General features: G+C 46.2%; 1 protein-coding gene across 2 annotated transcripts; it reads right to left on the reverse strand.

Moving 5' to 3' along the window:
* Nucleotides 1-885: 885 nt before the first annotated feature.
* LOC106589269 (chondroadherin) lies at nucleotides 886-24,416 on the reverse strand. 2 transcript variants are annotated; one of them, XM_014179003.3, is made up of 4 exons: nucleotides 23,388-24,416; nucleotides 8,886-9,049; nucleotides 8,621-8,767; nucleotides 886-2,324 (listed from the first exon to the last, which is right to left on the reverse strand). In XM_014179003.3, exons 1-3 carry the CDS (start codon nucleotides 24,171-24,173, stop codon nucleotides 8,626-8,628), a joined length of 1,092 nt encoding a protein of 363 aa, XP_014034478.1. In that variant the 5' UTR covers nucleotides 24,174-24,416; the 3' UTR covers nucleotides 886-2,324; nucleotides 8,621-8,625. The 2 variants fall into 2 exon arrangements, with proteins under 2 accessions (XP_014034478.1, XP_014034477.1); XM_014179002.3 differs by having other exon boundaries at nucleotides 886-2,169; nucleotides 23,388-24,415.
* Nucleotides 24,417-24,449: the final 33 nt, after the last annotated feature.

The following is a 24,449-nucleotide window of genomic DNA, read 5'->3' on the forward strand; positions in this document are numbered from 1 at the left end:
GTTGTGTTTTGTGCCTCAATCAAGTTTTTCCACTCTTCCACCCCCCAGCTGTACCTTTGTCTACGGCAATCCTACTACGTACATCGACATGCTGGGCCAGCCTGACTTGGCCAAGTTCGACTTGTCGTCAGTGGAGGGAGGTAAGAGATCATGTTTAACTCCGGTCATTGTTTTCTGTTCTAATCATATTCGTGAAATCAGATGTATTGAACATTAGTTAGGATGGTGATTGGTTGGGATGAAATCCTGCATACTCGGTTGTCCTAGAGGACCGGTTTTGGAATCTTGGAATTGATGATAGCAAATGTATGTCTTAGATGACATATATGTGTTTGTTTCTGCATTTTAGGCATCATGGCTGGTTCCCTGTGTCCACCTGAAATAGTGAAAGTAATTTCTACCATGGGTTTTAAGGAACTCTTAGTGAGTAATGTTTTTCTTAAGTTAATTGATTACTTTAAGTTAATTGATTATTGGATATAAGTGATTGTCCAGAGAGTTTACTCACATGGTTTCCCTGGCCTGAGTCAGTCCCTGGTTAGCAAGGAAGGCTCAAAACGAGCTGTGAGCTGGCCCTTCAGGACCGTCACTGCAGGGCGCAGTTAATATATTTTTTCGTTAGAGGGAGACATTTTAATGCCAACTCTACTGCATGTGTTTGTTTTAGCCCAGCACTAACGCACATGCTTCTACTAATAAGCTACAGATTAAGATTTTGATTAGCTGAATCGGGTGTATTAGTGTTACGCTGGGACAAAAGCCTGCAAACCCTGTAGCTCCCCAGGAGTAAGGTTGGCTATCCCTATGATATTGTCTCTCTGTTAATGTCTTAATCTGTTAACGCACAGTAGTTGTAAATGGAATCAAGACAGACAAGGTTACATCTTTATTTCTTAGATGTTTATTGGATGTGAGTTGTTCACCTCCAAAAGTCGAAAAAATACATTTATGATGTTCAATATACATAAAAAAAGAAGAGTCAAATCTTAAGAGTTATGATACTCGCAGAGTTTGGTAAGTGTTTGATGCTTATAGACAATCCATTGACTTAGCAGTAAAAAGTATATTTTTTCAATGTCAATCAATTACTTTAAATGAAATGTAACACAGTGTGTCTGGATGTGTCCGCTAACAAATGAAGCATTGCCACAGCAGGGGGGATGGAAAAGGCAAAATATTTAGTATATTACTTATTTAGTCAAAGACATGACACCTCTCTCATATCCATTTTGAACTGTACACCATTTCCCCCTGTGATAACAGATTTAAATGCATTGTAACCCTTTTAAACTTAATTCATGTAAGAATGAAGTATCTTTGTATCTCTAGGGAGATTGTCCTTTGTATGTATTCAGTCTTTAAACGAAAGATACTGCTGGTGAACTGGAGTCCTTTCTTTGTTCATGTCGTCTCTGACTGTTCCTTCTCAACTTTGACCTGCCATCGCTCTGTTGTCTCATAAACCCTTTCAGAAAAAGTCCTCAGCCGCCTGCGCTGTGATGTGTCGTTTACCTTTGGTCAGAGTTTGAGAGGGGTCACGCTACGTCGACGTCCGTTTTACGGAGAATTTCTCACAGGAGAAGCGAGACAGCGAGACATGACCAACCGAGTGACCCATAGAAAATAAAGGGAGATCTGGCCTGGAGCATTCCATTTAGGTATTTTTTGGGGTGGGGGGGGGGCTTGGGGAATTATGCAGGCCATTGCTGTGGCAGTAGGCGGCAGGGTCCTGAAAGGTGAAGGTGTAAAGCTGGCGTCAGGGAGAGCGAGACGAGGAGAGTCAACATGGCTGTTTGTCTGAGTGTTGGTTGTAGGATGCTTGACAAATTCCTCAGCCGTTGAAAAGAGAGTGGGATGAAAGAAAGGTGTGTGTTTGTATTGATAAAGGTTGTGTGTATGTTGTGTGTGTGGGTTGTGTGAATTCTTCCCCTTGTGTACTTGTGTTTTCTTGAGTCTCTGCTTCATGTAAGCCTTTTGGTTTTCTGTTTGTGTTTTTTGTGTGCATGTGTTTGTGTCATGTATCACTCCCTGTGTGTACATGTGAAATTGAGATTTGGCAGATAGTGAGATGGACAGTCTTGAAGTAGCAGTTAGAGTTGCTTTCTTTCTTTCTCTGCAGACGTACCGAGCCCGTCACCTGGACAGGCCTTTACCCTCAGGCAGCGTCTCCTGTAGAAAGACATAAACATCAGGAGCCAAGTCAAACAGTCTGCCCTCCTACGGGTCAACGCCATGACCGGGACACGCTGTTCTGGACAGGACACCAAGGCCAAGATGGAAAAAGAACAGCCAGGGGACAGACTCTGACGAGCAGACAGAGAGTTCTGAGGGAAGGAAGAGGGAAAGGGATGAAGAACGTCAAGCTAGGCAGGTCCCAAACCATCCCCCAACATTAAGTGCTACTGTATCAAGCCAAAGTCATGTTGTGTCCTACACACACAAATTCCCTCCTGCATATGAATACAAGCTGTGAGGAAAGCATTGAAGCCTGATAGGGACCAGCAAAAATGTGAAATGTGTATCACAATCAAAACCCTTTGTCAAGATGTACTTCGGTAAATTCATGACTTTAAACTCTCTCAAGTCTGATACTGAGAAACTCATAACCCGCTGGGCACACCACGTCATTTCAGTATGGATAATTGGGTAATATTTGGTTGAAACATTGATCAATAAGATTTCAACTTAGTGCATTCGGATAGTATTCAGACCCCTTCCCTTTTTCCACATTGTGTTACGTTACAGCCTTATTTTAAAATGTATTAAATAAAAAAATCCTCATCAATATACACACATTACCCCATAATGACAAAGCAAAAACAGTCCACCTGCGGTAAATTCAATTGATTAGACATGATTTGGAAAGGCACACACCTGTCTATATAAGAGCAAAAACCAAGCCATGAAGTCGAAGGAATTGTCCGAAGAGCTCCGAGACAGGATTGTGTAGAGGCACAGATCTTGGGAAGGGTACCAAAACATTTCCGCAGCATTGAAGGTCCACAAGAACACAATGGCATCCATCATTCTTAAATGGAAGAAGTTTGGAACCACCAAGAAGTTTGGAACCTCTTCCTAGTACTGCCTGCCTGGTGAAACTGATCAATTGGGGAGAAGGGCCTTGGTCAGGGAGGTGACAGAATCCGTGGTGCGAGAATCTGTCTCCGCACCACGTGCTCTCACCACTGGTGTCCCCCAGGGCTCAGTTCTAGGCCCTCTCCTATTCTCGCTTTACACCAAGTCATTTGGCTCTGTCATATCCTCACATGGTCTCTCCTATCATTGCTATGCAGACGACACACAATTAATCTTCTCCGGTTGACAACTCTACGGTTGACAACTCCATTGTGTCCTCCTCCCAGAGTGCTAAGAGCCTTGGCGTGACCCTGGACAACACCCTGTCGTTCTCCGCTAACATCAAGGCGGTGACCCGATCCTGTAGGTTGATGCTCTACAACATTTGCAGAGTACGACCCTGCCTCACACAGGAAGCGGCACAGGTCCTAATCCAGGCACTTGTCATCTCCCGTCTGGATTACTGCAACTCGCTGTTGGCGGGGCTCCATGCCTGTGCCATTAAACCCCTACAACTCATCTAGAACGCCGCAGCCCGTCTGGTGTTCAACCTTCCCAAGTTCTCTCACGCCACCCCGCTCCTCCGCACACTCCACTGGCTTCCAGTTGAAGCTCGCATCTGCTACAAGACCATGGTGCTTGCCTACGGAGCTGAGAGGGGAACGGCACCTCTGTACCTTCAGGCTCTGATCAGTCCCTACACCCAAAGAAGGGCACTGCGTTCATCCACCTCTGGCCTGCTCGCCTCCCTACCTCTGCGGAAGCACAGTTCCCGCTCAGCCCAGTCAAAACTGTTCGCTGCTCTGGCACCCCAATGGTGGAACAAGCTCCCTCACGACGCCAGGACAGCAGAGTCAATCACCACCTTCCGGAGACACCTGAAACCCCACCTCTTTAAGGAATACCTGGGATAGGATAAAGTAATCCTTCTACCCCCCCCCCCCCGCCCCAAAAGATAAAGATGTACTATTGTAAAGTGGTTGTTCCACTGGATATCATAAGGTGAATGCACCAATTTGTAAGTCGCTCTGGATAAGAGCGTCTGCTAAATGACGTAAATGTAAATGTAAATGTGACCAAAAACCCGATGGTCACTCTGACAGAGCTCCAGAGTTCCTCTTTGAAGATGGAATAACCTTCCAAAAGGACAACCATCTCTGCAGCACTAAACCAATCAGACCTTTATGGTAGAGTAGCCAGGTGGAAGCCACTCCTCAGTAAAAGGCACACGGCAGCATGCTTGGAGTTTGCCAGAAGAAACAAGATTCTCTGGTCTGATGAAACCAATGTTGAACTCTTTGGCCTGAATGCCAAGGGTCATGTCTGGAGGAAACATGGTGGTGGCAGCAACATGCTGTGGGGATGTTTTTCAACGGCAGGGAATGGGAGACTTTTCAGGATCAAGGGAAAGATGAACAGCGCAAAGTATGGACAGATCCTTGAGGAAAACCTGCTCCAGAGCGCTCCGACTGGGGCAAATGATTACCTTCCAACAGGACAACAACCCTAAGCACACAGCCAAGACAACGCAGGAGTGGCTTCGGGACGAGTCTCTAAATGTCCTTGAATGGCCCAGCCAGAGCCCGGACCTGAACCCAATCGAACATCTCTGGAGAGACCTGAAAATAGCTGTGCAGCGACGCTCCCCATCCAACCTGACAGAGCTTGAGAGGATCTGCAGAGAAGAATGGGAGAAACTCCCCAAATACAGGTGTGCCAAGCTTGTAGCGTTATACCCAAGAAGACTCGAGGCTGTAATCGCTGCCAAAGGTGCTTCAACAAAGTAGTGAGTAAAGGGTCTGAATACTTATATATAATGTGATATTTCAGTTACATATACATTTGCAAAAATGTCTAAACCTGTTTTTGCTTTGTCATTATGGGGTATTGTGTATAGGTTGATGAGGGAAAAAAATGATTTAATAAATTTTAGAACAAGGGGTCTGACTCACTCAAAAAAGGCAGCCAAATGTAAGTTGAATTTCTAAAAGCACAACCAAATTCCAAAGGAAAAACAATGTCTTATTTTTGGTTTAGTTGTCAATTCAAATGTCTATCACTGCGCTTTCAACCCATTAAAAGCACAGCAAAGTTCAAATGGTAATACAATGTCAGATATTAGGTTTATTTATACAACAGATTAATTTGTTATCATTGTGCTTAATTTTATAGCAGAACCAAATGACCTGGATTGCAGTTGAGATTACATTAAAAGTGCATATTGCAAGTGATCAATGGCAGTCAAGATTCTGAGCAGGTTATTACAGTAATTGTGAAGATTTCCACAGACCTGTGACGACCTACTGTACGCATGCTATCTTGAACATACATGCTTTATATGATTACATAAGAAGAAATGTATAGTTACAGTAACCTCAAATGTGGCCATGGATGTGTGACTCATTTTAAGGTTAAATTTTACATTAGTTTGTAAGATACTATTTACTGTATTACAAAAAGTAAAATTGAATTGTGTTTGGTTGACAACACAACCAAATATTAACATTTAAAGGTGATGTATCTACTGCTTGGAAAGTTCCATCTAAGCCACTGGCTTAATCCTATTCTTTAACTTTAATTTTTGGTTGCGTTGGAGACGTGAATCCAACATATCATTTGTTACCTTGTTGACAAGTTAATAGGTTATTTATTGTATTTCAAAAGTGTTATTGAATTGTACTGGTTGTCAACGCAACCAAACAACATTTGAAAGAGATTTATCTTCTGCTTGGATAGTTCCATCTGTGCCACTGATTTAGTATGGCTTTAATTCCAGTTTGTTGACAAATTAATAATTGATATGTTGGATTCAAACTTTCCAAGCATCTTTCCGATGCATCTCCTGCAAATGTTCATATTTGGTTGCGTTGACAACTAAATAAAATTCAGCATCACACAATTTTAAATCAGCAAGTGCCTGAAATCGTAAGTCTATTGTATTGTCTTTTTTTGGTTGAATTCGGGGTTGAATTTAAACAATAGCTGTTAGGGTTAGGGATGACTTTGCAAATGATATATATACCTAAATAGCATGATTGATGATATACAGTGCCTTCAGAAAGTATTCACACCTCTTGACTTTTCCACATTGTGTTGTCTTAGTGCCTGAATTTAAAATGTATTAAATAGCGATTTTTTGTCACTGGCCTAAACACAATACCCCCATAATTTCCAAGTGGAATTATGTTTTTCAAAGTATTCAACCCGTTTGTTATGGCAAGCCTAAATAAGTTCAGGAGTGAACATTTGCTTAATAAGTTGCATGCACTCTGTGTGCAATAATAGTGTTTAACATGATTTGTGGATGACTACCTCATCTCTGTACCCCACATATACAATTATCTGTTATGTCCCTTAGTCAAGCAGTGAATTTCAAACACAGATTCAACCACCAAGAACAGGGAGGTTTGCCAATGACTCGCAAAGAAGGGCACCTATTGGTAGATGGGTAAAAATGAAGAAAAAAAACAGATATTGCATATCCCTTAGTGAAGTTATTAATTACACTTTAGATGGTGTGTCAATACACACAGTCACTACAAAGACACAGGTGTCTTTCCTAACTCCGTTGCCGGAGAGGAAGGAAACCGCTCAGGGATTTCAACAATGGTGACTTTAAAACAGTTACAGAGTTTAATGGCTGTGAGAGGAGAAAACTGAGGATGGCTCAACAACATTGTAGTTACTCTACAATACTAACCTAATTGACAGATTTAAAATAAGGAAGCTTGTACAGAATAAAACATTCCAAAACATGAATCCTGTTTGCAATAAGTAAAGTACAGTAATACTGCAAAAAATGTGGCAAAACAATATATTTATGTCCTGAATACAAAGTGTTATGTTTGGGGCAAACCCAACACAACACATTACTGAGTACCACTCTCCATATTTTCAAGAATAGTGGTGGCTGCATCATGTTATGGGTAATGCTTGTAATTGTTAAGGACTGGGGAGTTTTTCAGGATAAAAATAAACAGAATGGAGCTAAGCACAGGCATCCTAGAGAAAAACTCAGTCTGCCTTCCACCAGGCACTGGGAGATTAATTCACCTTTTAGCAGGACAATAACCTAAAACCTAAGGCCCACTCTGGAGTTGCTTACCAAGAAGACAGTGAATGTTCCTGAGTGGCCGAGATACAGTTTTGACTTAAATCTACTTGAATAATCTATGGCAAGACCTGAAAATGGTTGTCTAGCAATGATCAACAACTAATTTGACAGAGCTTGATTTTTTTTAAACATAATGGGCAAATGTTGCACAATCCAGGTGTGGAAAGCTCTTAGAGACTTACCCAGAAAGACTCAGCTGTAATTGCTGCCAAAGATGCTTCTACAAAGTATTGACTCGGGGGTGTGAATACTTGTATAAATAAGATATTTCTGCGTTTCATATTCAATAAATTAGCAAACATTTTCTACAAACATGTTTTCACTTTGTTATTATGGGGTATTACGTATAGATGTCTGAGAAAAAAAATGTGATTTAATCCATTTTGAATTCAGGCTGTAACACAACAAAATCAAGGGTTATACTTTCTCAAGGCACTGAGGTATGATCACATTTCATTTGCTCTGTTAAACCTACCCTTTGGAATGGCTTTTTCTCCCCAATTTCGTGATACGATCTTGTCTCATCGCTGCAAGGACTAGGGAGAGGCAAAGGTCGAGAGTCATACGTCCTCTGAAACATGACCTGCCAAGCCGCGCTGCTTCTTCACACACTGCTCTCTTAACCCCGGAAGCCAGCTGCACCAATGTGTCGGCGAAAACACCATCCAACTGACAACCAAGTTCAGCTTGCAGGCACCCGGCCGCCACAAGGAGTCGCTAGAGCACGATGAGCCAAGGAAATCCCCCCGGCAAGCACAACCTTGCCAATTGTGCACCGCCCTATGGGGCTTCCGGTCACGGCCGGCTGTGACACAGCCTGGGATCAAACCCGAGGCTGTAGTGGCACATCAGCACTGTGATGCAGTGCCTTAGACCGCTGCTCCACTCGGGGCTGGTCAAATACATTTTATTTTTAAGTGGAGCTCTCAACTATCATTCTCACAATAGCACATTGGTAATAGTCAGTGAAAATATCATAGCTGGGCTGTGCTTGGTTAAAACCCTGGATGGGAGACCATAGGGTAGCTGTAGATAAATCAATTATCCAGGAGGTGCTGCCCAGCCCATAGTTTTTTTCTGATAGTGGATATAACGTTGAAGATCTGACATGGTTTTACAGGTACAAATTCAACATATTTTATAGGGTTTTCTATGTTGAAATTTGGTTAACATGATGACAATCCTGTGCTTGAAATTTCACCCTCAAAACAACAGTTTAGGTTGAAGACCTTTTTCAAATCCAATGTATTTTCCACATGAATTCCACTACACAATAGGATGACAAATGACATTGAAACAACGTTGATTCAACCAGTTTGTGTCCAGTGGGAAGCATGCTAGCTTCAGCTCATAAATTCACTTAACTGAGGTTTAACTTGCCTATTTGTGGACTAGTTTTGTAATTTGTCGAGTCATCGCCAGTCAGATTACCTGTTTTAATGGCGCGTGCCCTTCTTGGCTCTCTTTGTCTTGACTTTGCAGCTGCTGAAGGCAGAGCTGTCTCTTATCTGCTTTCCTCTCTGTGAGGATGGAGATGCACAGAGCGCATCAGGGCGCTGGCGGCTAGAGTCCATCCACCTAGTGGGGGTAAACAGAGAGAATTAGACACAGGGTCTTGGAAAAGGAGGGGACATTGTGTGGTACAATATGGCTACCACGTTTGGCTTGTTAGCCAGGTTAAATATGAGCTCCTTACTTGCGCAGAGGGGCAAGCGTGCAGGTGCAGCTCCAGGGGTTGTTGGAGAGCGTGAGGTTGGTGATAGTGGTGAACTCCAGGCTGTTGGGGAGGGACTTGAGCTTGTTGTTGTCCAGGTGCAGAGACTTGATGGCCGTCACTCCGTTGAATGCAGCGTCAGAGAACTAGAGGCAGAGATACAGACACAGTATAAGAGGCTTTTTAGTTTCATTAGAAGAGATAGACTTTGACAAGATATTCAAAACATAACCAAGAACAGTCTTGTCCTTCAAATCCAAAAGTAATTCATTGCATGTATAATAGCTTCCCGCAGCTCATTTGACATTCCTGAATTCAACTATTGAAGTCCCTAAAATCAACCAATATATCAGGTAATCTCCCCTTTCATTTAGCAGATGCTTTTCTCCAAAGCGGCTTACAGTAGTGAGTGCATACATTTTCGTACTGGCCCCCATGGGAATCGAACCCACAACACCTGTCTTGTAAACGCCATGCTCTACCAACTGAGACACTCTCACAGGGCATTGAGGTCACACCAGGCCTGCTGATAGATGAATGTAGAATTTGTTCTACCCTTGCAATTAGACCTCATCTTTAATATCTGTCAGAGGGCAGACCGAGATGTTTGGTAGAGGGAATCCTTTTAATTTTTTTTACAGCAGAGTCACTCTGTCATGAAAGCCTCCACTTATAACTGGTTCCTGCAGCGTTGCTTATGTAAACTTGACTGTCTCACCCCTCTCTTCTCCTAAACTTCATATGCGTTTGTGAGGCCGCTAAAAACTTCACAGAGGTGCAAGATGAACTGATGCTCACCATGTCAAGTTTGGCTCTTAGCCTTCTAGCAGGAGGAGAGAGGGAAGGAAGGAGGTCCGGGGGCAGCTGTGAGAGGAGGGTGGGCTTTGCTTTGAGGGGGATGAGTTATGTATGTCTATAAGAGATGAAGCTATTGATTGAGGCGTCTTTTTGGAAATTTCCACTGCGGAGGTTCGCGAGCACCGAGGTGGATGTTTGTGGTAATTTGAGGCAATGGAAGATGGATGACTTCCAGCATGGCCAGGTTGCTCTCTCTCTCTCTCTCTCTCTCTCTCTCTCTCTCTCTCTCTCTCTCTCTCTCTCTCTCTCTCTCTCTTTCTCTCTCTCTCTCTCTCTCTCTTGCTCTCTCTCTCTCTCTCTCTCTTTCTCTCTCTCTTTCTCTCTCTCTCTCTTTCTCTCTCTCTCTCGCTCTCGCTCTCCCACTCTCTCTCTCTCTCTCTTTCTCTCTCGCTCTCGCTCTCACTCTCACTCTCACTCTCACTCTCTCAGCCACTCCTCTGCCAGGAAGGCTTGCAAAGGGCCCAATTGTCCATTCAACTGAGGGGCGATGTACAAGCTAAAAATTCCTGTCCTTCATGGGCCACGGAACACCCTGCCTCTATTTACCTCTCTCCTAAACCTTACTGACCTGTCTGCAGGATCCTCGTGCTGAGGGCAAAAAATGCACAAAGCTGAAAAAAACACGTGTGTAAGAATTAGGCTGGGACATGCTTGGATATGGCCAAGCAAAAACAAAACACCTTAAAAATAACCATGTTCTCCGCCACCCCGAAACCTCGACATCTCCCGCTGCTTTCCCCTCACTCTAACTCACAGGTATACAGTCTGCCAGAGAGATGTCTTCATACTGTAGCATGGATACTGTACACTGAAATATTAGATTCCCTTCTAGTATTGAATAAACTTTGAGTTTGGAATGTATGCAGCAAGGTAGTCCCTCCATCAGTATATGGAGTTATAACGGGCAGTGTGTTCATTGGGAATTAGGCAGAAAAGCTCTTATCTGAGTCTCTCTCGAGGCTTTCTCATCTCTCCACTCAGGCCTTGATTGGGGTCGGTCAGCCGAGGGAGATAGCGATCCTGCAACCTTGTTACATTTTACATTGTTACGCTATGAGTTACTAGGTGAAGGGTTGGCTGTGTTATCTCTAGATAGGAAACACTTTTTCAGTGCTACCTGGACTGTGCCTGCTGTTGTTCCATGAACTCTTTAACTTTGGGGTGTCTGTATGATAGTTCAAACCTCTCTGCCATAGACTGGAGCGATTATAGGGGACATCTATGCATCACTCTATTTGTACATAATGACTCCCCAAAGGATGGAAACTAGCCAGAGCTTAAAAGCCTCTTCAGACTGCACCATTTAAGTGTAATGAGGCAGTCCCCCACCTCAAACACCAACGTGAACCTCAGGAATGATCAAACACTGCGTCAACACCGCCCCCTCACTGTATGGTCAATGATGTCTTGGGCTATCCGTATGCGCCTTGGGGAACCCCTGTGTGACGGTGTGTTTGGGTTAACAGTACATGCTGAATAGTGTGGTCCATACCAGCGGTTTGTTATGATGCTACTAGGTGATTGTTTGGAATCTCCCAGTTGGGAAGATGTATGTGCTGCCCATATCATTCCCATGTATTTCCTTAATGTAAAGAGCAGGGACCTCAGCCCTCCAACTCCACTTCCTGTCCTCACTAAGCTAGATTGGACATGAATCCAATTTTCAACACCAACTGTCCACCAACTAACTACATATGGGAATGGAGCTACACAATAGTAAAACACCAATGCTCTCTACCACTGTGCAAAACTCCAGACCCACACAATCTCAGATGCAGAGTAAACTAAAATGAAAACTAATTAAGAAAAATATATTTTGTAAACTGATAGAAAATAATTAACCCATTTGAAAAATGAACACTATACTGAAACTGTTTGCCTCCAAAAAAAAAAGTTAAATAAAACCATCATGAATTATGTTACATTTGAGTTTTTTTTGTAGATCTAATGGGGTTTTCAAGCTACTGAATCTAGCGGGTAAACATGGCTAGGAGATGGTGATGTTACAAATAGGCCTAGCTTGTGCATCACTATCCCTAGCTAACCGGGAAAAAAATCTGCTAGGTAGTTAACTTGATTGTTCTTACATGTACTACAAAAGTTAAAAAGCATTCGATTGGTGTAAATATGGGTGAGAGAGTTCCCTTTCACCATATTTTTTGCACCAGTCTCAGCGCTATTCCTTTTAAATCTAGGGCTCTATTCAACGCTTCAGCGTTAGAGATTCTGCGATTGAAATTTTAAGGTAATTTCCGATTGAGCTGACATATGCAGAGTTTACCATGAATGGTGTCTCCGCTAAAGTGGAAACATTGCCTTTAAATTTTAATCACGCTGTAAAGCTGATCTTATGTAATGTGGATTTAACAGAACCCCTAATCTATGACCTGACCCATCACCTTACGTATTACTGCCCCCCCAGTTGCAAGATGTGACCCCGCCCCCAAATACAAAAATACAAAAATAAACTATACAAATGTAGCCTCCCAGGCAATGCTTTCTGTCCAACACGGCAACTAAATAATATAAAAACTATATAGAAATATTTTTACTAAATAAAAACTAACAAATCAGGTCTGAAAACTAACTGAAACTAAACTGGTTTCAAATAAAAATCGAAAAATGAAATAAATAACACAAAACTATAATAACCTTGACTTTTGAAAGATGCTCTCTTTTCACCACACCATACCCCGAGCGGAGCAATCAGGATCAAAGAACACAATCAACCGTTTTTTTTTTGTGTTTTTATTTTCCAACCGGGAGTCATGCTGAGACCAAGTCTCTTTCTGAGATGAGCCCTGCATACACATCAATACACATCAAAAACATCAATATACACATTAATAATACACATCAATATACACATCAATACACTAAAAGCAAAACACAACCATAGAAAATAAACACATTGTTCAGTAAAAAGGTCTTCAATCAGCCTTTTGAATTGCCCTAGAGGCACCAATTCATCCAATTTTAGAGATCCTTGGAGAGCAAGGTGCAAAGAAACTTAAAGCAGATCGACCTAACTCAGCGGAGATCAAAGGGATCTCCGGGTCTGGTATCTCGTACCAGATAACAATGAAGTAAGGTACGGCGGAAGTTTATGCAGGAGGCTTTATAAAGAAAGAGTGCAATGCATCGATCTACAAGATTTTAAAGAGGGCCAGCCTACTTTCTGATACAGAGTATAGTGATGTGTACGGAACCTATTGCCTGTAATGAAGTGTAGTGTGCTATGATAAACTGCGCCCAATGGCTTCAATACAGTAGCAGCTACATTCATATAGACAATATCCCCATAGTTTATAACCAGTATGAATGTTGACTGAATTATTTGTTTTGTGCTATTTAATGAAAAGCATGACCTATTCGTATAAAATAAGCCCATTTTAATTCTTAACTACTGTAACCCATCAACATGCTTTTTGAAAGATAGCTTTTCATCAATCCAGATGCCCAGATATTTATAAGCAGGGACATGATCAATGAGGGCACCATCCAATGTACATATGCAAACATTTTATTTCACTTTTTTTTATTTCACCTTTATTTAAGCAGGTAGGCAAGTTGAGAACAAGTTCTCATTTACAATTGCGACCTGGCCAAGATAAAGCAAAGCAGTTCGACACATACAACAACAGAGTTACACATGAAGTAAAACAAACTTACAGTCAATAATACAGTAGAAAAGCCTATATACAATGTGAGCAAATGAGGTGAGATAAGGCAGGTAAAGGCAAAAAAGGCCATGGTGGCAAAGTAAATACAATATAGCAAGTAAAACACTGGAATGGTAGATTTGTAGTGGAAGAAAGTGCAAAGTAGAAACAGAAATAATGGGGTGCAAAGGAGCACAATAAATAAATAAATAAATACAGTAGGGGAAGAGGTAGTTGTTTGGGCTAAATTATAGATGGGCTATGTAGGTGCAGTGATCTGTGAGCTGCTCTGACAGATGGTGCTTAAAGCTAGTGAGGGAGATAAGTGTTTCGAGTTTCAGAGATTTTTGTAGTTCGTTCCAGTCATTGGCAGCAGAGAACTGGAAGGAGAGACGGCCAAATGAGGAATTGGCTTTGGGGGTGACCAGAGAGATATACCTGCTGGAGCGCGTGCTACAGGTGGGTGCTGCTATGGTGACCAGTGAGCTGAGATAAGGGGGACTTTACCTAGCAGGGTCTTGTAGATGACCTGGAACCAGTGGGTTTGGCGATGAGTATGAAGCGAGGGACAGCCAACGAGAGCGTACAGGTCACAGTGGTGGGTAGTATATGGGGCTTTGGTGACAAAACGGATGGCACTGTGATAGACTGCATCCAGTTTATTGAGTAGGGTATTGGAGGTTATTTTGTAAATGACATCGCCGTAGTCGAGGATCAGTAGGATGGTCAGTTTTACGAGGGTATGTTTGGCAGCATGAGTGAAGGATGCTTTGTTGCGAAATAGGAACCCAATTCTAGATTTGACTTTGGATTGGAGATGTTTGATGTGAGTCTGGAAGGAGAGCTTACAGTCTAACCAGACACCTAGGTATTTGTAGTTGTCCACATATTCTAAGTCAGAACCGTCCAGAGTAGTGATGCTGGACGGGCAGGCAGGTGCAGGCAGCGATCGGTTGAAGAGCATGCATTTAGTTTTACTTGTATTTAAGAGCAGTTGGAGGCCACGGAAGGAGAGTTGTATGGCATTGAAGCTCGTCTGGAGGGTTGTTAACACCGTGTCCAAAGAAGGGCCAGAAGTATACAGAATGGTGTCGTCTGCGTAGAGATGGATCAGAGACTCACCAGCAGCAAGAGCGACATCATTGATGTATACAGAGAAAAGAGTTGGCCCAAGAATTGAACCCTGTGGCACCCCCATAGAGACTACCAGAGGCCCGGACAACAGGCCATCCGATTTGACACATTGAACTCTATCAGATAAGTAGTTAGTGAACCAGGCGAGGCAATCGTTTGAGAAACCAAGGCTATTGAGTCTGCCGATGAGGATGTGGTGATTGACAGAGTCGAAAGCCTTGGCCAGGTCAATGAATACGGCAGCACAGTATTGTTTCTTATCGATGGTGGTTACGATATCGTTTAGGACCTTGAGCGTGGCTGAGGTGCACCCATGACCAGCTCTGAAACCAGATTGCATAGCGGAGAAGGTGCGGTGGGATTCGAAATGGTGTAATGCCCTGGCCATAGAGAGAGTTTTTTGTTCTCTATTTTTGGTTAGGCCAGGGTGTGACATGGGTGGGCGTTCTAGGTTTCTTTTTCTATGTTGGTAGTTTTTTTTGTTTCGGCCGTGTATGGCTCTCTATCAGGAACAGGTGTAGATCGTTGTTGCTGATTGAGAGTCATACATAGGCAGCCTGTTTTTTCTTTGGGGTTTGTGGGTGAATATTTTCTGTTTAGAGTTTGATCCTGACAGAACTGTTGCTGGTCGTTCTTTTGGTTTCTTTTTTGTATAGTGTTCATTCGGTCATTAAAACCTTTCAAGATGTACACATCCTCCGCTGCACCTTGGTCTCATTTCAACGACAGCCGTTACAGATTCACCCACCAACAATGGACCAAGCAGCGTGAGAGGAAGGAGCAGAAGGTTTAGGATTATTGGCAGTGGGAGGAATTACTGGACGGAAAGGGACCATGGGCTCAAGCTGGGGAGTATCGCCGCCCGCAGTGGGAGATCGAGGCAGCGAAAGCTGAGAGGCGGTGGTATGAGGCAAGGGAGCGCAACAGGCACGAGAGGCAGCCCCCCCCAAAAAAAATTGGGGGGGGGGGCACACGGGGAGTGTGGCAGAGCCAGGATCGAATTCTGGGCCAACTCCCCGTGCTTACCGGAAGCGTCGTGGTACTGGTCAGGCACCGTGTTATGCGGTAGAGCGCACGGTGTCTCCAGTGCGCGCTCATAGCCCGGTGCTCTACATCCCAGCCCCCCGCAAGTGCCATGCTAGAGTGGGCATCGAGCCAGGACGGGTTGTGCAGGCCGTGCGCTCTAGACCTCCAGTGCGTCTTCAGGACCCGGTCTATCCTGTGCCTGCGCCCAGAGCCAGGCCTCTTGCATGTCTCCCCAGCCTGGTGAGTAATGTGCCTACGCCCAGAGCCAGGCCTCCTGCATGTCTCCCCAGCCGGGGGAATCCTGTGCCTGCGCCCAGAGCCAGGCCTCCTGCATGTCTCCCCAGCCTGGTGAGTCCTGTGTCTACGCCCAGAGCCAGGCCTCCTGCATGTCTCCCCAGCCGGGGGAATCCTGTGCCTGCGCCCAGAACCAGGCCTCCTGCATGTCTTCCCAGCCTGGTGAGTCCTGTGCCTGCGCCCAGAGCCAGGCCTCCTGCATGTCTCCCCAGCCGGGGGAATCCTGTGCCTGCGCTCAGAACCAGGCCTCCTGCATGTCTTCCCAGCCTGGTGAGTCCTGTGCCTGCGCCCAGAGCCAGGCCTCCTGCAGGTCTTCCCAGCCTGGTAAGTCCTGTGCCTGCGCCCAGAGCCAGGCCTCCTGCATGTCTCCCCAGCCGGGGGAATCCTGTGCCTGCGCCCAGAGCCAGGCCTCCTGCATGTCTCCCCAGCCTGGTGAGTCCTGTGTCTACGCCCAGAGCCAGGCCTCCTGCATGTCTCCCCAGCCGGGGGAATCCTGTGCCTGCGCTCAGAACCAGGCCTCCTGCATGTCTTCCCAGCCTGGTGAGTCCTGTGCCTGCGCCCAGAGCCAGGCCTCCTGCAGGTCTTCCCAGCCTGGTAAGTCCTGTGCCTGCGCCCAGAGCCAGGCCTCCTGCATGTCTCCCCAGCCGGGGTAATCCTGTGCCTGCGCCCAGAGCCAGGCCTCCTGCATGTCTCCCCAGCCTGGTGAGTCCTGTGTCTACGCCCAGAGCCAGGCCTCCTGCATGTCTCCCCAGCCGGGGGAATCCTGTGCCTGCGCCCAGAGCCAGGCCTCCTGCATGTCTCCCCAGCCTGGTGAGTCCTGTGTCTACGCCCAGAGCCAGGCCTCCTGCATGTCTCCCCAGCCGGGGGAATCCTGTGCCTGCGCTCAGAACCAGGCCTCCTGCATGTCTTCCCAGCCTGGTGAGTCCTGTGCCTGCGCCCAGAGCCAGGCCTCCTGCAGGTCTTCCCAGCCTGGTAAGTCCTGTGCCTGCGCCCAGAGCCAGGCCTCCTGCATGTCTCCCCAGCCGGGGTAATCCTGTGCCTGCGCCCAGAGCCAGGCCTCCTGCATGTCTCCCCAGCCTGGTGAGTCCTGTGTCTACGCCCAGAGCCAGGCCTCCTGCATGTCTCCCCAGCCGGGGGAATCCTGTGCCTGCGCCCAGAACCAGGCCTCCTGCATGTCTTCCCAGCCTGGTGAGTCCTGTGCCTGCGCCCAGAGCCAGGCCTCCTGCATGTCTCCCCAGCCGGGGGAATCCTGTGCCTGCGCTCAGAACCAGGCCTCCTGCATGTCTTCCCAGCCTGGTGAGTCCTGTGCCTGCGCCCAGAGCCAGGCCTCCTGCAGGTCTTCCCAGCCTGGTAAGTCCTGTGCCTGCGCCCAGAGCCAGGCCTCCTGCATGTCTCCCCAGCCTGGTGAGTCCTGTGCTTACGCCCAGAGCCAGGCCTCCTGCATGTCTCCCCAGCCGGGGGAATCCTGTGCCTGCGCCCAGAACCAGGCCCCCTGCATGTCTTCCCAGCCTGGTGAGTCCTGTGCCTGCGCCCAGAGCCAGGCCTCCTGCATGTCTCCCCAGCCTGGTGAATCCTTGGCCAGAGCCGCCAGAGCCGCCTGCCAGTCCGGAGCCGCCAGAGCCGCCCGCCAGTCCGGAGCCACCAGAGCCGCCCGCCTGTCCGGAGCCACCAGAGCCGCCTGCCTGTCCGGAGCCGCCAGAGCTGCCCGCCTGTCCGGAGCCGCCAGGGCCGCCCGCCTGTCCGGAGCCGCTATGGTCGCCCGCCTGTCCGGAGCCGCCAGGGTTGCCCGCCAGCCGGGCACAGCCAGGGTCGGCCGCCAGTCCTCCGGCGCAGCCATGGACGCCACCTAAGTGGGCTAAGCCAAGGGTGGAGCGGGGTCCACGTCCCGCACCAGAGCCGCCACCGTAGGAAGGCCCATCCGGACCCTCCCCTTTAGAGTCACGTTTTGCGGCCGGAGTCCGCACCTTTGGGGGGCCATAGAGAGGGTTTTTTTGTTCTCTATTTTTGGTTAGGCCAGGGTGTGACATAGGTGGGCATTCTAGGTTTCTTTTTCTATGTTGGTGGTTTTCTTTGTTTCGGCCGTGTATGGCTCTCAATCAGGAACAGGTGTAGATCGTTGTTGCTGATTGAGAGTCATACATAGGCAGCCTGTTTTTTCTTTGGGGTTTGTGGGTGAATGTTTTCTGTTTAGAGTTTGTTCCTGACAGAACTGTTGCTGGTCGTTCTTTTGGTTTCTTTTTTGTATAGTGTTCATTCGGTCATTAAACCTTTCACGATGAACACACCCTCCGCTGCACCTTGGTCTCATTTCAACGACAACCGTTACAAATGGTTGGTAATCTGTTTGTTGACTTGGCTTTCGAAGATCTTAGAAAGGCAGGGTAGGATAGATATAGGTCTGTAGCAGTTTTGGTCAAGAGTGTCCCCTCCTTTGAAGAGGGGGATGACAGCAGCTGCTTTCCAATCTTTTGGAATCTCAGACGACATGAAAGAGAGGTTGAACAGGCTAGTAATAGGGGTTGCAACAATTTCGGCAGATAATTTTAGAAAGAAAGGGTCCAGATTGTCTAGCCCGGCTGATTTGTAGGGGTCCAGATTTTGCAGCTCTTTCAGAACATCAGCTGACTGGATTTGGGAGAAGGAGAAATGGGGAAGGCTTGGGCGAATATCTGTGGGGGTGCAGTGCTGTTGACCGCGGTAGGGGTAGCCAGGTGGAAAGCATGGCCAGCCGTAGAAAAATGCTTATTGAAATTCTCAATTATAGTGGATTTATCGGAGGTGACAGAGTTTCCTATCCTCAGTGCAGTGGGCAGCTGGGAGGAGGTGTTCTTATTCTCCATGGACTTTACAGTGTCCCAGAACTTTTTTGAGTTTGTGTTGCAGGAAGCAAATTTCAGCTTGAAAAAGATAGCCTTGGCTTTTCTAACTGCCTGTGTATATTGGTTTCTAACTTCCCTGAAAGTTGTATATCACGTGGGCTATTCGATGCTAATGCAGAACGCCACAGGATGTTTTTGTGTTGGTTAAGGGCAGTCAGGTCTGGAGAGAACCAAGGGCTATATCTGTTCCTGGTTCTAAATTTCTTGAATGGGGCATGCTTATTTAAGATGGTGAGGAAGGCATTTAATAAAAATAACCAGGTCAGATACATTTTTATGTGGTTTGGAGAATAACATATATACTTGGTTTACCTGCATTAAGTACCAATTTCAGTTCAACAAAGGCTTTCTACAAAGCAATGAAGGCAGATTGAAGCTCCGAAAAAAGAGGCTGGTCAACCGTGGATGCAATAGCACACACATCAATGTCATCTGTATACAGGTTTATGTTAATTGTTTTTGCAGATATACCAACATTGTTTATATAGACAGTAAGAATACAAGACCTAAAATTGATCCCTCTGGGATACCTTTTGTAATATCAAGGAAACCTGACTTGACATCATCAGAAAAAACACAGGACCAGGACGTGTGCTCTGGGCATGTGCTGACCAACTGGCAGGTGTCTTCACTGACATTTTCAACATGTCCCTGATTGAGTCTGTAATACCAACATGTTTCAAGCAGACCACCATAGTCCCTGTGCCCAAGAACACAAAGGCAACCTGCCTAAAGGACTACAGACCCGTAGCACTCACGTCCATAGCCATGAAGTGCTTTGAAAGATTGGTAATGGTTCACATCAACACCATTATCCCAGAAACCCTAGACCCACTCCAATTTGCATACCGCCCAAACAGATCCACAGATGATGCAATCTCTATTGCACTCCACACTGCCCTTTCCCACCTGGACAAAAAGAACACTTATGTAAGAATGCTATTCATTGACTACAGCTCAGCATTCAACACCATAGTACCCTCGAAGCTCATCACTAAGCTAAGGATCCTGGGACTAAACACCTCCCTCTGCAGCTGGATCCTGGACTTCCTGACGGGCTGCCCCCAAGTGGTGAGGGTAGGTAGCAACACATCTGCCTCGCTGATCCTCAACACTGGCGCTCCACATGGGTGCGTGCTCAGTCCCCTCCTGTACTCCCTGTTCACCCATGACTGCATGGCCAGGCACAACTCCAACACCATCATTAAGTTTGCAGATGACACAACAGTGGTAGGCCTGATCACCGACAACGACGAGACAGCCTATAGGGAGGAGGTCAGAGACCTGGCCGGGTGCTGCCAGAATAACAACCTATCCCTCAACGTAACCAAGACTAAGGAGATGATTATGGACTACAGGAAAAGGAGGACCGAGCACGCCCCCATTCTCATCAATGGGGCTGTAGTGGAGCAGGTTGAGAGCTTCAAGTTCCTTGGTGTCCACATCAACAACAAACTAGAATGGTCCAAGCACACCAAGACAGTCGTGAAGAGAGCACGACAAAGCCTATTCCCCCTCAGGAAACTTAAAAGATTTGGCAAGAGTCCTGAGATCCTCAAAAGGTTCTACAGCTGCAAAATCGAGAGCATCCTGACTGGTTGCATCACTGCCTGGTACGGCAATTGCTCGGCCTCTGACCACAAGGCACTACAGAGGGTAGTGCGTATGGCCCAGTACATCACTGGGGCTAAGCTGCCTGCCATCCAGGACCTCTCCACCAGGCGATGTCAGAGGAAGGCCCTAAAAATTGTCAAAGACCCCAGCTACCCCAGTCATAGACTGTTCTCTCTAATACCGCATGGCAAGCGGCACCAGAGTGCCAAGTCTAGGACAAAAAGGCTTCTCAACAGTTTTTACCCCCAAGCCACAAGACTCCTGAACAGGTAATCAAATGGCTACCCGGACTATTTGCATTGTATGCCCCCCCCAACCCCACCCAAACCCTCTTTTTACGCTGCTGCTACTCTCTGTTTATCATATATGCATAGTCACTTTAACTATACATTCATGTACATACTACCTCAATTGGGCCGACCAACCAGTGCTCCCGCACATTGGCTAACCGGGCTATCTGCATTGTGTCTTGCCACCCCCCACCCACCAACCCCTCTTTTACACTACTGCTACTCTCTGTTCATCATATATGCATAGTCACTTTAACCATATCTACATGTACATACTACCTCAATCAGCCTGACTAACCGGTGTCTGTATGTAGCCTAGCTACTTTTATAGCCTCACTACTGTATATAGCCTGTCTTTTTACTGTTGTTTTATTTCTTTACTTGCCCATTGTTCACTTAACACCTTTTTTGCGCTATTGGTTAGAGCCTGTAAGTAAGCATTTCACTGTATTCGGCGCACGTGACAAATAAACTTTGATTTGATTAATGATTCAAAAAAGTTTGCTAGACAAGACAATTTTGAGATGGGGCAATAATTATTTTGGTCGGAGGGGTCACCACCTTTGTGCAGAGGGAGCACATGGGCCGCCTTCCAAACCCTCGGGAAAGCACCCACGATAATCGTCAGTTTAAAAATATGTCAGTAGCTAGGTTTCCATCCAATTTGCGACCGATTTTCATGCGAATATTCAAAAATGTGCATAAAACAATATGCACATTTTCCCACCTTAAATTCCCATGTACCGAATGAAAAATGGGGTTCCATCACATTTTCAACTGCACTGATGGATTTGTCACAAAAACTGTTGCGTTATATAGCAAATGTACCCAGTCTGGTCTTGGCACATGCGCTGTAGCCAACAGCTCACAGATACAGTGAGTTCAGGGGCGACAGATAGCCTAATGGCTAAAGCGTTGGGCCAGTAACCGAAAGGTTGCTGGATTGAATCCCCGAGCTGACAAGTTAAAAATCTGTCGTTCTGCCCCTGAACAAGGCAGTTAATCCACTGTTCCCCGGTAGGCCGTCAATGTAAATAAGAATTTGTTAACTGACTTGCCTAGTTTAAAATATATATATATAAAAACGTGCGGGTACGCAACCTAAGAGAGATTACTATGGATAAAAGCAATATTATTTCTATCTGTCAAACGGCAACCAAGCATCGATCATCTTGTCACCAGATTTAAGACCCTTGATATTTCACCACAATTTATTTCATCTGTAGCCTAAATAAACTGCTAACTTTTTTTTTTTACTTAACCTTTATTTAACTCGGCAAGTCGGTTAAGAACAAATTCTTATTTACAATGATGGCCTACACCGGCCAAACCTGGACGACGCTGGCCCAATTGTGGACTCCCAATCACGGCCGGTTGTGATACAGCCTGGATTTGAACCAGGGTGTCTGTAGAGACGGCTCTAGTACTGACATGCAGTGCCTTACAGCTACGCCACTTGGGAGCCCCTTTCACGATTTCGTAGTGGGAAGACCACACAATATATCATTGCGTGACTTCAAATTGACTTTGATATGATGGTTATTATATTAATATTTGCACATAAAGGCGTTTCCACCACCATTTATAGCATAATTAATTTTACAGACAAAAAGATCCCACCATGTCGAACGAATTGTACCGGCATTTCATATTTCCAATAGCCCAGTTGTGACTTTTTTCATGCACCAGGTAATTCATCCACATGAAATGGTTGGATGGAAATCTGGTTAATGACTCCGCAATCAGGGAAGCAGAAAAAAAAAGATTTCAAGCAAGGCATCTACAGTACAGTGGCACATCACAAGTAGAACGTTTTTCAACAACCAGACACAGAGATCCCGCTGGTCTCATCCTGACCACGTGTGGCCTGCTTTCTTCCCATATGGGTGGATAAGTCATCATAAGTATTTTATTACCATACAATGAGACAGATGGGGTGAAAGCACAACAACCAAAGCATAAAAAATTGTCTCCGTATTCCACACTCTCGTAAACCTGAAAGGTCAGTCAAAATATGAGGAATGGCAGAGATCGGCTAAACCACCTCCCATTACCACCTGCCCTTGGCCTACAGTATGTGACCACAGAACTGGGAGAAGAGAAACAACTTTTGACTACTGGAAAATGGGGAGTTGACCAGTGTCAAGCCAGAATGTACATGTACATAAGCAAATGAAATATGGCAAGCCAAAACCAAAACAAACAAACAACAAGCCTCCCTAATCCACAGGGCTGCTAGAATTTTTAGGACAAGAACACAGCTTTTAATATCTACCGAATGGCTCATGGTGCCTCTAATCGTTGAGACCTGTGTTGCATGAAATTAAACTTGCAATGCTCTCTCATAGTAATGGAATCCTATACTGCTTCTACGCCATCCTACTATTGCATTGCCCTACTCTTAAACCAGGGCTGCCCACCCCTCTTCCTGGAGATCTACCGTCCTGTGGGTTTTCAGTCCAACCCTAATTTAACACAACTGATTCTACTAATTAGCTGCCTGTCAACAAGACCTTAACTAGCCTGTCAACAAGACCTTAACTATCTGAATCAGATTTGCTAAATTAGGGTTGGACTGAAAACCTACAGGACAGTAGATCTCCAGGAAGAGGGTTGGGCAGCCCTGTCTTAAACTCTCAATTGCCAAACTCTTACCCTTCCCAACTCAATAAGCTCTTTGTGCAGCCATAAAACTACCCCCCTCCCCTTAAACAATATGAGACTGACCTTTTCCAGCCCCATGCCATCCAGGTGCAGCTTCTCCATGTAGCGTCCGAAGCTCTGGAAGGCGTTGTCGGGGATGCTCCTCAGGGGGTTCTTGGCCAGGCTCAGTTCCTCCACCACTCTCAGCTTGCTCATGGCCAGGCCAGGATAGGTGGACAGCCTGTTCCTGTCCAGGTGCAGGATGGCCAGGTTCTCCACGTCATCCAGAGAGCCCGGCTGCAGCGAGTTCATCTCATTGCCACTCATGTGCAGCCAGCGCAGGTCTTTGGCTCCGGCGAAGGTGCCTGGCTTGATGTCACGCAGCTTGTTGTCGTTGAGCTGCAGTATGAACAGGTTGATCATGGGTGAGAAGATTCCCTTGGGCAGGTCGCTGATACGGTTGCCATCCAGGTAGAGGTAAGTGAGCTCGGTGAGGTCCTCAAAGGCACCTGGCTTGATGCTGGTGATCTCGTTGTTGGACAGGTAGAGGTAGATTAGCTTCTTGAGTCCCTTGAAGGCCTGGCCGCCAATCTCATGGAGCTGGCAGTGCTGCATGTGCAACGAGATGAGACCCTTGCTGCTGGCGAAGGAGCCGGTGGGCAGGCTGCCCAGGTTGTTCCTTTGCAGGTTGAGCAGACGGGTGGCCTCGGACACCTGCGGGATCTTCTTCAGCCCCACGTTGTCACAGATGACATGCTGCAGGTCCCCATGGCAGTGACACTGAGCCGGGCACTGGCTGGGGGCGCCCCAAACAGCCGGGCCGAGGACCAGCAGGCAAGTCCCCACCAACAGGAAGCTCACACACGGCATACTGACGCCACTACTCTGCTCAGTCTCTCCACTTTGTCTGTCTTCTGTCTTCTTGAGAGCTTCTTCTTACTGCTTGACAGGCACTCTAAGCTAGAAATTCCTCCAGAAAGCTTCAGGAAGACAGAAAGAGAGAGCAGAAGGATTCAGAGAGGGAAGGCAAGAGGTGAGATGGTGTGAAAGAGGGGCAGAGTGAGAGTGCACGTGACTGAGAGAGGAGGGCAGTGCAAAAAAGATTCACTCCGGGCTTTGAGAGGAGGACGGCACGGCAGTCAACAG

The sequence above is a fragment of the Salmo salar genome, chromosome 28, assembly GCF_965601325.2.
Source record: "Salmo salar chromosome 28, fSalSal1, whole genome shotgun sequence".
NCBI classification, from domain to species: Eukaryota; Metazoa; Chordata; class Actinopteri; order Salmoniformes; family Salmonidae; genus Salmo; species Salmo salar.